The sequence below is a fragment of the Budorcas taxicolor genome, chromosome 4 (assembly GCF_023091745.1).
Source record: "Budorcas taxicolor isolate Tak-1 chromosome 4, Takin1.1, whole genome shotgun sequence".
Lineage (NCBI taxonomy): Eukaryota > Metazoa > Chordata > Mammalia > Artiodactyla > Bovidae > Budorcas > Budorcas taxicolor.
The window spans coordinates 7,393,147-7,408,988 of NC_068913.1; the positions used below are offsets into that span (position 1 = coordinate 7,393,147).

At 49.4% G+C, this 15,842-nt stretch overlaps 1 protein-coding gene across 3 annotated transcripts in view; it reads left to right on the forward strand.

Annotated features, from left to right (window-relative positions):
• DDC (dopa decarboxylase) overlaps window positions 1-15,842 on the forward strand; it is a 98,844-nt gene that overhangs the window by 15,134 nt on the left and 67,868 nt on the right. For all 3 annotated transcript variants that reach the window (XM_052638679.1, XM_052638681.1, XM_052638680.1), the window contains exons 2-4: window positions 9,332-9,560; window positions 11,783-11,896; window positions 14,742-14,861. In XM_052638679.1, coding sequence (XP_052494639.1) covers window positions 9,360-9,560; window positions 11,783-11,896; window positions 14,742-14,861 — 435 coding nt within the window. In that variant the 5' untranslated portion in view covers window positions 9,332-9,359. The remainder of the gene's footprint in view (window positions 1-9,331; window positions 9,561-11,782; window positions 11,897-14,741; window positions 14,862-15,842) is intronic.

Here is a 15,842-nt window from a genome sequence, read left to right on the forward strand (position 1 = left end):
CATTTTTTTTTATTCTAGTTTTTCTGGAAAGAAATTTGGCATCATGCCAAAGAACTGTAAAATTCACACCTTTCAGTCCCACTGGGAATGAGTATCTTTGAGCGACAGATTCAACAGGGGAGAAGTGCTTGGCCCCGTGGTGGGTAGCTCATGGCTGCTTTCCCCACAGCAGTGCTGTTCACAACAACCTGCAATTAATGTGGGATGTGACCCTTTGAAATTGGCAGGTATTGATAAGGTGCATATGTGCACGATATTAATCTAATTACACACAGTGTCATTAGGCTTACGGGGAAAATAAGTGGTAAGAAGCTACTAAACGACACACATACCCTGATGACAGCTGTTTGAATGGTCTGAGCTAAGCGATTAATTAGAATACTACTAACTGGTTAAATGTCACCAATAATTCTCTACTTTTGCAGTTGCTTAAGTTGTGAGTTTTCCAGCCAGCTTTCTATTCCATCCCAACCCGTCTGCAAGAGTGTGAGTGGAATCAGTATCTTTCCATGAGAGTAAGATTGAAAATCGTGCTGTAAATTTCTTTGTGGCTCCTTCTCATAAAGAGTTTCTGGCCAGGAAAATACTAAGATGGGGACTGTTCACTAAGCAGGGACTGAATCAGAAACAGATGCAAGATTCTCATGTTAGAGGAGCGAGGCTTTCCTCTCTAGGTTTGATCTGCATCCAGGGCAGGCATGCTTTCTCCTCACCCTCCATTTCTTTCCTGCTTCCCTGGCGCTCTGTCTGACCCTGTGATGATCTGACCTGCTTCTTTCCTAACATAAGGATGCATAAATGCCAGACCCAGCCAGCATTCTGAGTCTGAGAATGGCAGTGTCCTGTGCCTGCAGCATCTCGCTGCCTGATTACAAGGGGCTAAACCAAGACTCCAGAGGTCGTGGAGCCAGCCGGCAGCCGCCCAGCTGCTTGCAGCAGAGCCAGGACTCATGTTTGTTGCTCTGACCTTAACCCCTGCTCTCTCTACTTCTCACGACCGCTGGGAAGAGGAGCACGGTCTAGGGATGGCAGAGAGGAAGACTCTGGCTTTATGAAGTGCAGCGGGGAACCTCTCTAATCCAGACCCAGCTGGGCAGAGAGGAGGTGCCCCCGGATGTCCAGCCCTAACAGGGAGAGTCCACTGCTCATCACTCAGGCGTCTGTGGGGTTCCCCTCTGACAGCAAATTCCTGGTGACGTTTTCATGGCGTGGACCACAGAAGCGGTGGTGTGCCTTACTTAGAACCCTATGTGATACTTAGCGCTGTGCCATTTGACAGACTGAAAATGGAGGCTTGGAGGCCCAGTGACCTGGCCAGAGGCCCACCTGCAGCGAAATCTGGCAAGCAGCTTGTCCTCCTAGTTACCCTGTGTCAGGGATGCAATCAGGAGAAGGGAGGTGCCCTTGGAGACTGCCTCCTCCTGGCCTCTAGGGAGCATCCAGGAAATCATTCCTGGAAGCTCAGGGAAAAACTGGCTTTTCAAGTTTCTGATCTAGAGGGTTGGGTACTGTTTCCCAGGAAACCCCCAAGCTGTTGGAGGTGCACTGGGCCTGCATTTGAGTCCAGTGCATTCAGGATGCGGTGGGTCAGGGGTCAGAGTGCTGCCTCCTGTCTCTCTGAGCCTCAGTGATCTATTGCTCAAGAGGTGATAATAGTCTTGATAAGATTGTTATGAAGATTAACTGGAGCCCATGCAAAAAGTTGACATAGCACTTGGTACGTGGAAGTTAATGTAAATGTTGACCATCTTTTTAAAGAAGAATTGTATTGAACTGTACTTGCTTTACAATGTTGCAAGTTTTGTTGTGCAGTAAAGTGATTTTGTTACACATACATACAGTTTTTAAATACTCTTTTCTTTTATGCTTTATCAGGGGATATTGATTATAGTTCCCTGTGCTCTACAGGAGACCCTGGTGTTTATCCATCCTGCTTGTAATAGTTTGTGTCTGCTGACCCCAAGCTTCTAGTCCACCCCTCCCCTGCTGCCCCTCCCCCTTGGCACCCACAAGTCCATCTTCTCTGAGTCTGTTTCTGTTTTGTGGATAAATTCATTTGTGTCAGATTTTATATTCCACATATAAGTGGTATCATATAGTATTTGGCTTTCTCTTTCTGACTTGCTTCACTTAATATGATAATCTCAGGTCCATCCATGTTGCTGCAAATGACATGATTTCATTCTTTTTAATGGCTGAGTACTATTCCATTCTGGTGGCTCTGACAGTAAAGCGTCTGCCTACAATGCAGGAGACCCAGGTTCGATCCCTGGGCTGGGAAGATCCCTTGGAAAAGGAAATAGCAACCCACTTCAGTACTGTTGCCTGGAAAATCCCATGGATGGAGGATCCTGGTAGGCTGCAGTCCATGGGGTCGCAAAGAGTCAGACACGGTTTCACTTTTTCACTTTTCACTATTCCATTCTATGTATGTACCACATGTTCTTTATCTGTTCATCTGACAGTGGATATATAGGCTGCTTCCACATCTTGGCTACTGTAAATAGTGCCGCAGTGAACGTTGGGGTGCATGTATCTTTTTGAAGCCAGATATTTGCCCAGGAGTGGGATTGAAGGATCCTATGGTAGCTCTATTTTTAGTTTGTTTAAGGAACCTCCGTACTGTTCTCCATAGTGGCTGCACCAATCACATTCCCACTAACAATGCAGGAGGATTCCCTTTTTCCCACACCACCTCCAGCATGCATGGTAATGTTGACCATTTTTAAACTGATGCAAGAGTCCCTATTTCACCAAGAACACCTCAGCTTAGGTAGAGTAAGTGTATGAGTGTGAGAACGTGGTAAGAGTGTATAGAGAGGACAGAGTGCTTGGCAGGGTACATGGGCTCTGCCTCAGCTCTGCGTTCATCCCTGGGAAGACCCTCAGCACCTCTTCCTCCTGTACGAGGAGGGTAGCAGCAGCACAGATGTAATAGAGCAGGCAGCAAGTCAGGCCTGGCTTTGGGGCCTCTGTTTCTGCCTCTCCTTGGCCCTCCCTGGGGGCCCTCACAGGCTGCGTTTCCCCAATTACAAGGACACCTGGATCCTGGGAGCATTTTGCCAATGGGGGGTGCTGGTGGGAGGTTGAAGGGCAGAGGTACCCACCTCCTTTGTGATGCTGGCCGTCTCCTCCATGGTACCAGCTCCATCCGGGTGAGTCTGACAAAGCTGTGGCTTTGCACTAATGACCTGAGTCACAGCTCCAGGACACAGTCTGCACCCCCCGCCTGGCCTTAAGGCCCCTAAATATCTCACTGTTAACTAACGTGTTAAGTGGCACAAAAGATGTTAGAGGATTTTTTTTTTTCCAAAGAGGTTAACAGATCACCATCCTTATTGTTAGATAGGTCTCACTGCTAGAGGCTTCCTGACAGTCTTGGCTAGAAGCCTTTCTCCTGTCAGGATTGTTTATTCTCTTTGTGCCCACAGAGAGGATGATCATCCAGAAACCAGTCAATTTAAGGGGAGATGAGCCAATTTAGTTTTGCGCCTAGTACTCATGTGCTTGAGGTTTTAAAAAAGAGACAAGGCCTCACAGTTCCAGAGGGAGAAGTGTTTTTTAAAACATAAATTATGGTTTGTTTTTCCTGGAATCATGTTTTTTAAAAAAAGGTAAACACTTCTCTTTTTATCCTGATAGAGAAGGAAAGCCAGGAAAGGCTGATTGAAGAGTCCGCTGTCCCAGGGTTTGAAACCAAGACCAAGGTTTGTCTGAATCCACTGGCAGGACCATGGACAGATGCAAAGCACCTGGTTCCTGTCTCCTGCCCAGAGGCATGGCTGTGCTCAGACCCCTGTGCGGTAGGCGTGGCTGGCCCTGTGTGTTCAGGGCTGGCTCTGCAGTCCCCACGGAAGCTCTGCTCAGGGCCCACCTAACCCCCACCGCCAGGGAACAATTGGCTGGAGAGCCCAGCTCTCTCCAAACACCTGTGGCAAAGGTAGAATTCCAGGGGTCCAGGAAGGGGAATATTTTCAGCTAGGACCACAAGGACTGCTGGGGCCAGAGCAGAGGGTAGCTCAAATCCAAGATGAACTTCTGGGTGCAAGACTGGGGAAACCAGGTCAGTTCTGAACCTGCAGGGTTAAAGGCTCAGCGTGAACTGTACATAGGAGTCTGGGAGAAGGGTCAGGATTCCCTGGGGAAAGGGCAAAATATCTCCTGTTTCTGTGGCAGGTACATGATGTGTTGGTTTATGGTTGTCTTAAAGGTAGAGAGTAGGATTTAATATGTCGGAAAGAAAACGTTCAGAGGACAAAAAGATCTTCCATTCATTCATTTTTTTGTTCCTCATTCAGAAAACAGTCACGGTACTTACTGTGGTGCAGGGTCTGATTGCTCCTGAGAAACCAAAATAAAGAGTTGAGGACTCTGCTTAGAGAAGCCTGCAGTTAGCAAGGGATGTCAGTGAAATGATGCAATACAAAAACAAATGGTCTTCAGGTCAGTCAGGAGGCCTGGGGGCCTGCAGAGAGGTTCGTAGGGCCTCGAGCAGGTGGGGCTCACCACGGGGCTGCAGCTGTGACCAGATGATGTCAACAGCCACCGTTCCAAGGCCCAGGAAGGCATCAGTCATAACCTTTATCATCGCCTACATCTTCCAGCCAATATTTGCTCAGCTTGAGGGCATTAGATAGCAAACAGCTCCACAATGAACACAAGATTCTCTGTGACTTTGTACTAAAAGTCTTCTGGAAAAGTCTTTGTGGGAAAGAATTGGCAAATAAAGGACAGAATGATTAGAAAGTAATAATCAGGTCTTATCTTACAATTTACTAGGAATATTTCTTTGGAAGGGCAAGTTGGTGTGTCTGTCAGTTTATTTTTCCTGAGGCCTCCCATTTGGCCATCCATACTCATGTATTCTCATTAGAAGAGAGCGGCTGAAACTCCAGGAACGTAAGCATCCTTCTGAAGCCTCAGAGCATCCCTGGAGCCTTAGTAGGGCAAATAGAGGTTGTGCGAATATTTACTCTAAGAAGCCTTTTTTAGTAGTCTTGCATAAGGAACAAATCACAAAGAAACATATCCTGAGATCTGAATACATTAGAATTCTTATAGGTCAGAATAAAATTAAAAGCAAAACTAGATCAAATAAAAATGAGGAAAATGTCTGCAAAATATATCACACATAGGGTACAAGTATTTATTATAGGGTGCAAGTATTTATTATATTAGTGCTGTTGCAACTAAATAAGAAAACATCTAACATTCTAGTAGAAAAAAATGTAATGAACAAGCAGTTCATTAAAAAGAAAATCCACGAAAAGAAATCTCACACCACTATCCAAAGTCATGTGAGAAAACTATTTGTCTTCATAAATCAAAGTGAAAGGAAATCATGAAAATTTGCCTGACTGGCAAAGCTTAAAATGTATCTCAAGCCCAGTGTTTGCTATCGTGTGGCAAATCTAGAGTTTTCATACAGTCCCTCTCAGTAATTTGGCAAAAATATTTCCTGGGGACAAGTCTGGCCATATAATTCTAACCAGGTGGCCCAGCGGTAAAGAATCCACTTGCCAATGGATACAGGAGACCTAGGAGACTTGGGTTCCATCCCTGGGTTGGGAAGATCCCCTGGAGGAGGAAATGGCAGCCCATTCCAGTAAGCTTGCCTGGGAAATCCCATGGACAGAGGAGCCTGGCAGGCTGCAGTCATGGGGTGGCAGAGAGTGGAATGACTCTCTCATGACGGGATGACCGAGCATGCACACAAAATACGCATCTCTACAATAATTTGCTCTAAAGAAGTTGTAGAATAAATGCTTTTCTTAAGAAAATTTTGACACGAAACAAACTGAAGAAACAAAAGATTGAGGTTGTATATTTCAGTGCTTTATAGAACATCTAACAACGTGTATTGAATGCTTATTTTGTGCCTCTTTTCCTCAGCTGTTCCCATGTACTTATCTAATAATCATAAGAATTATTTGAGATAGCGCTTTATTACGGTGTTTGTTTTCAGTTGAGGAAAATGAAACCTCAGTGGCATCTATGTCATGCTGTGCAGTCTTTCAGCTCTTTATGATGCAGGGTTGGCCGTCAGGTTACACCAGCTGTCCCCACTAACGTAGGTGATAACCAGAGATGATGCAGACAGTCAATAATAGAGATGTGCGCTGTGGATACAGCACAGTCACCCTGTGGAACACTATGCAACTGGGAGAAATCAAGCAATAGAAAAGTATTCATCAACCTGGGACATGTACTCATAATTACTTCGTGAAAGAAAACAAGCTAGCGAAAAGATCATCTGTTTGATGCAATTTTGGTTGAATTTGAATCAAGTCAATTTAAAATATGTCAATTTGAAGTAAAACCTAGTTTTACTCTATGTGTGACATTTGACGTAATCAGAGTTGTTCCAAGTGAAAAATAAATTTAGAAGCCTTCAGGCCCAAGGAATTATGAACCTGAAAGTGTACACAGAAGGAAGGCTTCATGGCTTCACACTAAGAGCCTTTGGAAGTTCTGGCCACGATATTTTGGGTAAGCTCCCTTGACCTGCAGCTTATGAAGCACAGAGGTGCAATGGAAACTCAAAGACTCAGTCTGGTGTTTCTCATGCTATTATTTTAGCCTTTGCTGTTGCTGGAATTTAGAATCAAATCCTGTATCATATCCAGTCACTGTCACTCAGATTTTCACTATGTGAAAAATGTGTCCCCTGGAGAAGGAAATGGCAATCTACTCCAGCACGCTTGCCTGGAAAATCCCATGGACGGAGGAGCCTGATAGGCTATACCCCATGGGGTCGCAAAGAGTCAGACGCGACTGAGCGACTTCACTTCACTTCACTTGACACAGTCATTTGGATGTAGAGGTCTGACCCAGTCAGTAACCTTGATGGAGCCTGGAACCTTCCATGCGTGCCTTCTATACTATTCACGGAGGATATCTGAGCAGAGAACTTTGGACAGAAGGCCAAGAGAGGGGAGGCGCCATCAGGCTGATTCCTCGTTACAGACACACTCTCCTCAGCCAGACTCAGTCAGGCTTCTCTGAGCCCGCTTCTGAGTGCAGGTTTGCTCCTCAGGGAGCTGAGCCCAGCTGTAGCAGAAAATCATGCTAAGTTGGTTTATCAAGAAAGCTTCTACCATTGGGATACAATTCAGCTCTTCTTCCTCCACCTGGACACCCAGCCAAACTATTCTTAGTAAAGTAGCATCTGCTTCCTAACTCTACCTGTCTTTGGAAATCCCCACTGACCCCTGTTGTATTTGGGAAACAGTCTCCCTCTCCTTTACTCAACAGTCTTGAGTAAAACCTGTCTTGATATGTTTAACATTAAAATTGTCAAAAAAAAAAAAAAAAGAACGAAAGAAAAGCAACACAGATGATGGAAAACAATGGAAGAAGTGCTGAGAACATGATCTCAGGATCATCAGCTAGATACAGTGGCTTGTAGAAGCATCTCCCAACACTTACTCCCACAGGAAAACTAATCTTCATTTATGAATCTTTGAACTATTAGAATTAAGAAATGTATCCATGACTCAGCCTACAATTGTCTCTTAAAAGACACAACGTGGAAGGGTGTGTGCCAGAAGTTTTGAGTGGTGGGATTCTAGATGGATATTTTTCTTTCTTTGTGTGGTTCGCATTTCCAGTTTGGAAAATATAGTCCACGCTTAGTACTCATAGATTTTCTATATGCAGGTGCAACTGTTTCCAACAATTCATTTGTATTATTAATCGCCACAATGGTGCCTTTTTGATCATTCTCGGGCGCACATACATAAAAGGATAAAAAATTTAAATTGCCCAAGGTGCTTGTTGCCAGCAGAATCTAATAAGGCAACGCTCTGCCTAGTTGCTTCAGCCAGTGGTCTAATTACTGCTGTGTCTTTATGTTATTCTTGGTTACCTGTTAAAAATGGCCCCCACATATAGTGCTGACAGTCCTACATGCAAGAAGGCTGTGAGGTGCCTTAGGGAGAAAACACATGTGTTAGATAAGCGACATTCATGAGTTAGAGAGTTGTTGGCCAGAAGTTCAAAGTCAATGGGGCCAATGTATCAAATAAAGTGTATTTAAAAGGAAATAGGGCTTCCCAGGTGGTGCCAGTGGTAAAGAACCTGCCTGCCAACGCAGGAGACATAAAGACACGGGTTTGACTCCTGGGTGGGGAAGATCCCCTAGAGAAGAAAATGGCAATCCACTCCAATATTCTTGCCAGGAGAATCCCACGGACAGAGGAGCCTGGTGGGCTATAGTCCATATGGTAGCAAAGAGTCCAGCACAACTGAAGTGACTTAGCATGCATACATGCCTGATTTCAAATGACAAATGGTGATGTCTCTGGACAACAGTAGTAGGATTCAATAGGCCTGGTTACAAATCAGAGCTGATTCCAGCTTTCTTGGGGCTTCCCTGAAGGCTCAGATGGTAAAGAATCCGCCTGCAACGCGGAATACCTCGGTTCGGTCCCCGGGTTGGGAAGATCCTCTGGAGAAGGGAATGGCTGCCCCCTCTTACCAGTAGAATTCCGTGGACAGTGGAGCCTGGTGTGCTCTAGTCTGTGGGGTCTCAAAGAGTTGGACACAACTGAGCGACTAACACACGAAAGGGCACAGAAAAGAGATTATGTATTGATTGATTGACAAAAATGTGACTAGAAATGCGCAGAAATGTAACCTTGATTTCCCCTGGGAAAGGTCTGGTGTTCGCTAATTCAGAGTTCATGGACTCTTTATGGAATATTACCACCACAGAGGACCGGGGTCATCTGGATGTTATTATGTGATGAGGAAAGAAGCGGGTTGCGTGCAGAGGTGTGGTTCCATCTGGTGATGATATAGAAAGTCAAGATATAGAAAGAAGCCTTGCTGATAGGCCTTATCCTATCCAGGCTCTGCTCATGCTGGACACAGGCCATGTGACTGCCTTTCTACCTTCCGGAAAGATCAGCACGGTCATCTGCTTTTCTCAGATAAAGAGAGACTCAGACAGTCTCTGTCCCACAGCCCATGAAGAATAAGGCACGATTTGGAAACCAAGGCTTGTTATTAAAATTGCAATGGACCATGGAAATAAATGTGTGCCTGGTCCATTTCCCGATACAGACGGAAAGAGAAATGAGACAGAGACGTGGCATTGTGTCTAGCTGAGCAGCTGGTGAATAGCAGAATAAGTACTTTGCTACAGTCTCCAAATCCAGGGTTACTTCTACCCCATCTGGACATGGAAAAGTGTTCCTGACTTGGAGTCTGGGTGGACTCTGGGGTGTTTGGTTCTCTGCCCAGGCAGCCCCAGTGGTTGGCTTGGATCTGCTCCATAACAGGTGAAGCATCGTCACATCTGCAACTGATTTCTTTTCTCTCTGTGCAGCTTTTGCGTCTGAGGAAGGCCAGTCACCATGAATGCAAGCGAGTTCCGCAGGCGGGGGAAGGAAATGGTGGATTACATGGCTGACTACCTGGAGGGCATCGAGGGGCGCCAGGTGTTCCCTGACGTGTGTCCAGGCTACCTGCGCCCCCTGATCCCCACCACCGCCCCGCAGGAGCCAGAGACATTCGAGGCCATCATTGAGGACGTCGAGAAGGTCATCATGCCGGGGGTAAGCCTGTATCCATGGTTGAAGAAGGGGAGGGCAGCTGTCAGTTCAGTACCCGTTGGGTATCAGGCGATGCACTTGGATCATTGTCCCTAATCCTCATAGTCATTTTCTTGGGGAGAAACTTTTGTTATTTCTCTTCTATAGCTGAGACAATGGAAGCCCAGAGAGGTTGAGTGATCTGCCTAAGGTCACACAGCTAGTAAGTGATGGAAGCAGGACTGCAATGCAGATCGTGTGGGCTCCAAAGGTGGTGACCATGATTTCCCTCCAGCTGCCTAGCTTGTTACTGAGCCAGCCTGGGTCCACTGGCCCTTGTGCAGTAAAGCCAGTCACTTGACACCAGGTTGTGGTGAAGGATAGTGCAGTATTTACTGCAGGCATCCAGCAAGGAGTCCAGGACAACTAATGTTCAAAACGCCCGAACTCCCGGTGGGTTTCCGGAAAGCATTGTTAAAGTCTCAGGGTAGTGATCAGCTCCTCCTCTTGTTGGTTGATGGTGAGGTCACGGGGTAGGATCACAGGGGTTCACGAGATCCCCAGGTGCTGAGAGGCTGGGAGCTATGTGCTCATGGTCACCAAGTAACTGACTTCTTCCATGTGCCGGGGGTTTTATCATCTGTAAAACAACGCAGGAAGTGCACATCAGATACTATTATCTGGGTACTTCAGAGAGGAGCCACCTCAAAGGCTATGGGGGAGGGATCTGTTCCCAGCCCCATAGGGTCCTGCTTGGTTACAAGGTCAGTCCCCTGCCCTGAGACCCTGGGATGTGAGAGAGATGGTTAGTTTCAAATAAGTTAAATCAGCAGAGGGGTGATCAGTGCACGGAAAAAATGTTTATTTTATCTGAGACTGTGCAGCATGGACCACCAAAGTGGGCCTCTTTTTCTGTGGTCCATGAGCCTGGGTATGGGGTACACTCGGGGCTGCAGACAGACGTGGGGAGCACCCAGGACAGTCGTCTCCCAAGAGTCCCTTGCAGGGAAGCAGACAGCTCAAGTTCAAAGGAAACTCCACTGCAGCTTCATGCTTGCATAGTGAGATTTTCCTTGGACTCACCTAAAGGCACCGTCACTGCTGTGGAAGGGGTCTCAGACCCTCAGCCTCACCCCCTCAGCTCTAGGCAGGAGCCCAGGGCCTGGAATTTCAGACCCTGACACTCGGGGTGAGGCGCCCCCGCCCATGGGGTCCCCTGGTGGGTCCCTTAAGCCCAGGGCACCTCCCCACTCTCCTCCTCCCAGGAGTTCCTGTGACATTTGCGCTTTGAGCAGAGAGCAGGATTCTGGTTCTCACCGGCCCAGAGGTTGTGCAAATGTGACAAGCCACTCAGCACAAAATCCCTCCCAGGAGTGCAGTTAAATGTCAGACCCAGGGCTGTCCCAGCCTCTCTGCAGTGGCAGATCCCACCGCTTGCATCTTGGACAGATGCATCCTCTTCTCAGGGAGCGAAGCCTGGGCATCCAAGGTCAGGGTTCCCACAGATTTGGATCCTGGGAGGTTTTCATCCCGGCCTTTCTTTTGTGCAGAGGGTTCACCCTTTCCATCGCACCCAACCCCTTACCTCCCAGAGGCCCCATCTCCAGGTGCCATCTCACGGGGTTTCCATGAGACTGCCAAAACCAGAAGTTTCTGCTCCATTAGCTGGGAATGGATTGGACAGGAGAGTGAGGAAGCCGCAGTAGGCAGCTGCTGCTGCTAAGTCACTTCAGCCGTGTCCAGCTCTGTGCGACGGCACCATAGACAGCAGCCCACCAGGTTCCCCCATCCCTGGGATTCTCCAGGCAAGAACACTGGATTGGGTTGCCATTTCCTTCTCCAGTGTGTGAAAGTGAAGTCACTCAGTCGTGTCCAACCCTCAGCGACCCCATGGACTGCAGCTTTCCAGGCTCCTCCATCCATGGGATTTTCCAGGCAAGAGTATTGGAGTGGGGTGCCATTGCCTTCTCCGAGTAGGCAGTTGAGGAAACCTCAAAGATCAAATCTCTCTCTTTTTCTCTCCTTTTCTGATATAGACTATTTTTTGGAGCAGTTTTAGGAAAAGCAATCTCAACACAAAGAGATGGGATCTCAGGGGCAGCCTCCTGGCTGACACTTCTGGCCAGAATTTAAAACAAGGTTTTTCTATTAATAGAGACTTGACTCTCTGTGGCAAACCCAAGCACCCTGGCCCCTGCCTGCAGGGCTGCCGTCCGGCCCCAAGTGACTGCCCGTGTCCCACACAGGTGACCCACTGGCACAGTCCCTACTTCTTCGCCTACTTCCCCACGGCCAGCTCGTACCCCGCCATGCTCGCAGACATGCTGTGTGGGGCCATCGGCTGCATCGGCTTCTCCTGGGTGAGTGAGTGTTGGTGGGGGTTGGGGGTGGGTCCTGAGATTCTCCCATGGGACATGCACCCGGAACTCAGGCAGTGAGCTGGTGGCGCCACCCCTGTGGGAAGAGAGGGACTTGGGTCTGGGCAGAGGGGGACTCGCGTGGAAATTTGGAGTTCAGGGAAGCAGAGGGGGAGTCTGTCTACATCCAAAAGCCAGTTCTGCACAGCGGTGTGTTTAGAGGTGCTTGGTTTGAATTCAGACCACAGTAGAGGCCCTGGAGTTTCTGCAGCTCAAGCCTGGGAACCTGCATGTCTCCCAAGCAGAACGAGGGGTTTCTAGACCATCTGCAGTTTGAGAAACATGACTGCCCTGGTCCCACCCGCTCTGTTCTTGGCTATGGATGCGGTCCCAGGAGGGACCCCAGCCCAACAGAAGTGCCGCTGCCGAGAGCAGGGGATGGGCCCTGCCTCCACACCAACCCCGGGGCGTCTTTATATACAGTGGAATATTACTCAGCTGTAAAAGAGAATGCAGTAAAGCCGTCCGCGGCACTGTGGATGGACTTCGAGGTGATCATACTAAGTGAGGGAAGGCAGACAGACAAAGACAGGCATCATATGTTATCACTTATAGGCGGAAGCTTAAACATGGTACAAATGATCTTATTTACAAAACAGAACTAGAATCACAAACAGAAAACAAACTTGTGTTTACCAGGGGGTAAGAGGGGGAAGGAATTAATTAGGAGCTGGGGATTAACATGTATACACTACTACATATAAAGTGGGTAACTAATAAGAACCTGCTATATAACACAGGGAACTCTTTAACATTCCGTAACGACCCATGCTGCTACTGCTGCTGCTAAGTCGCTTCAGTCGTGTCCAACTCTGTGCGACCCCGTAGATGGCAGCCCACCAGGCTCCTCCGTCCCTGGGATTCTCCAGGCAAGAACACTGCAGTGGGTTGCCATGTCCTTCTCCGTAATGACCCATACGGGAATAAAATCTAAAGAAAAGGGGACATAGGTATACACATAACTGATTCTCTTGCTGTACAGCAGAAACTAACACCACATTCTAAATCAACTATGCTCCAATAAAAACTTTTTTGTAAAAAGGCCTAGAAAGATCCCAGCCCAACACCACAGGAAATATTCCTGGCTTTCCTCCATGCAGAGCGCTCCAGAGAAAGGCCGCCTGCTGACTGTGTGAGGGACCCCAAGGCTGCCCATGTTTGAGGGTCTCTCTCCAGGCCAGGGTCTGAGCTTGGCCTTCTGGGCCCAGGGTGCCTGCTTGCTTGTGCTAAGTAGCTGAGCAGACTCATAACTCCGGACTCGTGCTGAATAATGGCCTCAGGCACTAATAAGTTGTGAATTCCTAAACACCCAGCTTCAGCGCCCCCATTACCCCCTGACCCCCGGCTCCGGCCCCCTCCCTCATTGCTCCTCTCTAGCCTAGGGCCCAGAGTTGCTGGGGGAGGGGGCCTCAGCATCCCAGAGGCAGACTTGGAGGGTCAGCCCTCAGCTCTTGCCTTAGTTGCAGGGATTTCTCTTTGGAAGAGCAGCCTGGGTGCCGCCCATGTGGCCTTGGGGACCCTTAGAGCGCAAGTCCCCTAAAGCACATTCTTTACATCAGACAGGACAGTGGACTCCACTCGGACTCCAACCCAGAGCCCCGTGCCCCTCGGGGTGGTGGCGCCTGTCCTTCCCAGTCTGGTCTGAGGATGGCCTGGTGCCCTGGGGCCTTGGAGGGCTGCCTCACGGTCTCTAAGAGGCACTGGCTGAGCCCTGGGCTCTGAGCAGTGAGGCACGTTCCCACGCCTGGAGGGGGCCTTGGCCAGGATCGGATGGGGGTGCCCTCTGGATGGTGCTGCCCCACAGTATGTGGGGAACTGGGGCACGCGTGAGGGCCAAGGGCACCCCGAGCACCACAGTGAGACCCACATGGTTGGAGAGGCTGGTTCATCTGCAGGTAGGGCCTGTGGCCAGCTCACCCCCTCCTGAGCACAAGGAGAACCATCCCAGAGCTTGGAAGGCAAGATCAGAGACTGAGGGGTTCCCGGGGCTTCACCTCCTCCACTCAGCCCATCTCATTCCTCGCACTGTGACTATGGACCGGGGTCCACCAGAGAGCCTTGCTAGGTCCTTCTATAAACAAACAGATGGCTGAATGAGGAAGCTGGCCTGGGAACAGTGCAGCTGTGGGGCAGGTCATCGCAGAGGTCGGTGCCTTCCTGCCCTGCTATCCTCCCAAGTCATGGCTGGAGACCATGTTTGAAACTTTGGGAGATGTTTCAATAGCACCTGGGATCAGGTGATTTTAATCTAGAGGTCAGTGAATGAATAAAGCCTGCCGTTGCTTCTGAAATCCTTCTGAAATCTAGGCCCTTATTCTGGCACCAGCCCCTAAAGGTTTATGATGGAGAAGCCCTGGAGGGCAGAGGACCTGAGCCTGTGGGTGAGGCAGGTAGAGACTTGCAAACCCCATGCAGAGAACATGGACCCCACTAGCCAACCTGGGCCCCAGGGAGCATGGCTCCTTCCTGGCTCTCCAGGGGCCAGACGGAGCGGAAGGTTACGGGCACCAGCTCTCAGCACCAAGTCCTGCCAGTGGGCCTTGGCGGCAGCCTGGGGCTGCTGCGGGCAATGGTCCAGCCGCTGCTGCTCCAGAAGCTCCACCATGTGCAAGCGCACCTTCAGAGTGAGTCCCCTCCAGGGATGGGCCTTTTGAAAATGTTCGAAACCTTTTGCTCAGCTGATCAAGGGCAGTAAGGAAGTTTCCCCTGCTTGTCATATCCCTGGATCCCAAGCTGGTGGGAAGCTGAGGGCAGCTGCCTGTGGTTCATCCTTTCCTCCTGCCCACAGGCTGCCAGCCCGGCATGCACGGAGCTCGAGACAGTGATGATGGACTGGCTGGGGAAGATGCTGCAGCTGCCCGAGGCGTTTCTGGCTGGAGAAGCTGGAGAAGGCGGCGGGGTGATCCAGGTAAGGTGGAGAGGGCGGGGTCTGGATTCTGGGGTGCAGGTGGCCTGCAAGCGTCGTTTCTTTTGGAGAATGAGCAGAGCAGAGCCCTAGGAAAGCTCTGCGTCTGGTTTGGCTCCCCAGCCATCTCTCACTCCCAGGCCGCCGTTGATGGTGGGCAGCGTGGTGGCTGTCGCTTGCCTGGTGCGTGGAAGTAAACACACAACAGTGGAGGCGTGTGTGGTTCCCCATTGCTTGCCCATGTACCAGAGTGCTTCCCAGGCCCAAACTTAATTTTCACAATAACGCTCTGATTAGGGACCATTTCTCAACCTCCGTTTTACAGGCGAGGAAACTAGGGCTCAGAGCAGTCAGGTAGCTTGCCCATCGATGCCCAGCAGCTAAGTTCTACAGCTAGGGTCTGAGTCCACACCCATCTGACCACAGAGCCACAATCTGACCACCACGCAGGGCCGTCCGCAGTGGCAGCCGTGACCCAGTGCTGCAGAGCCTTCTAGAAAGAGCTGCACCATGGGGACCCACCATCCACCTAAAGATGTTGCCTTTGCGATGTGATGATTAAATGTATTCTTCATCTAGCACGTGTCTTTAAGAGTGTCTACGTGCCAGACAGTGCGTCAGGGGACGGGACACACAATGACAGGCACAGCGGGACATCTATGGCACGAATGCCACTCAGGAAACTAGGACTGCCCGGCTGTTTTTTTTTTTTCCTAGCAGCAAAGAGGGACACTAATCAACTCACCACCCTCACAGGGAACTCCCCCTCTACTTTGGAAAAAAAAATTTCCTTTCTCAGATGTCTTCTCAAAGGTTCTGAGAGTCAGTCACAGCAGCTGTGTTTGTGTCCACTCGGCTGACGGGAGCTGAGGCCCAGATGCCTCAGTGTGAGGTCACCTGCTGGCGTGGCCAGATGAGATGGGGGGCAAGGCCGTCTCCAGGCTCGAGGCTGCTCGACTCACCGGGGGTCTTAAATGCTAGTGT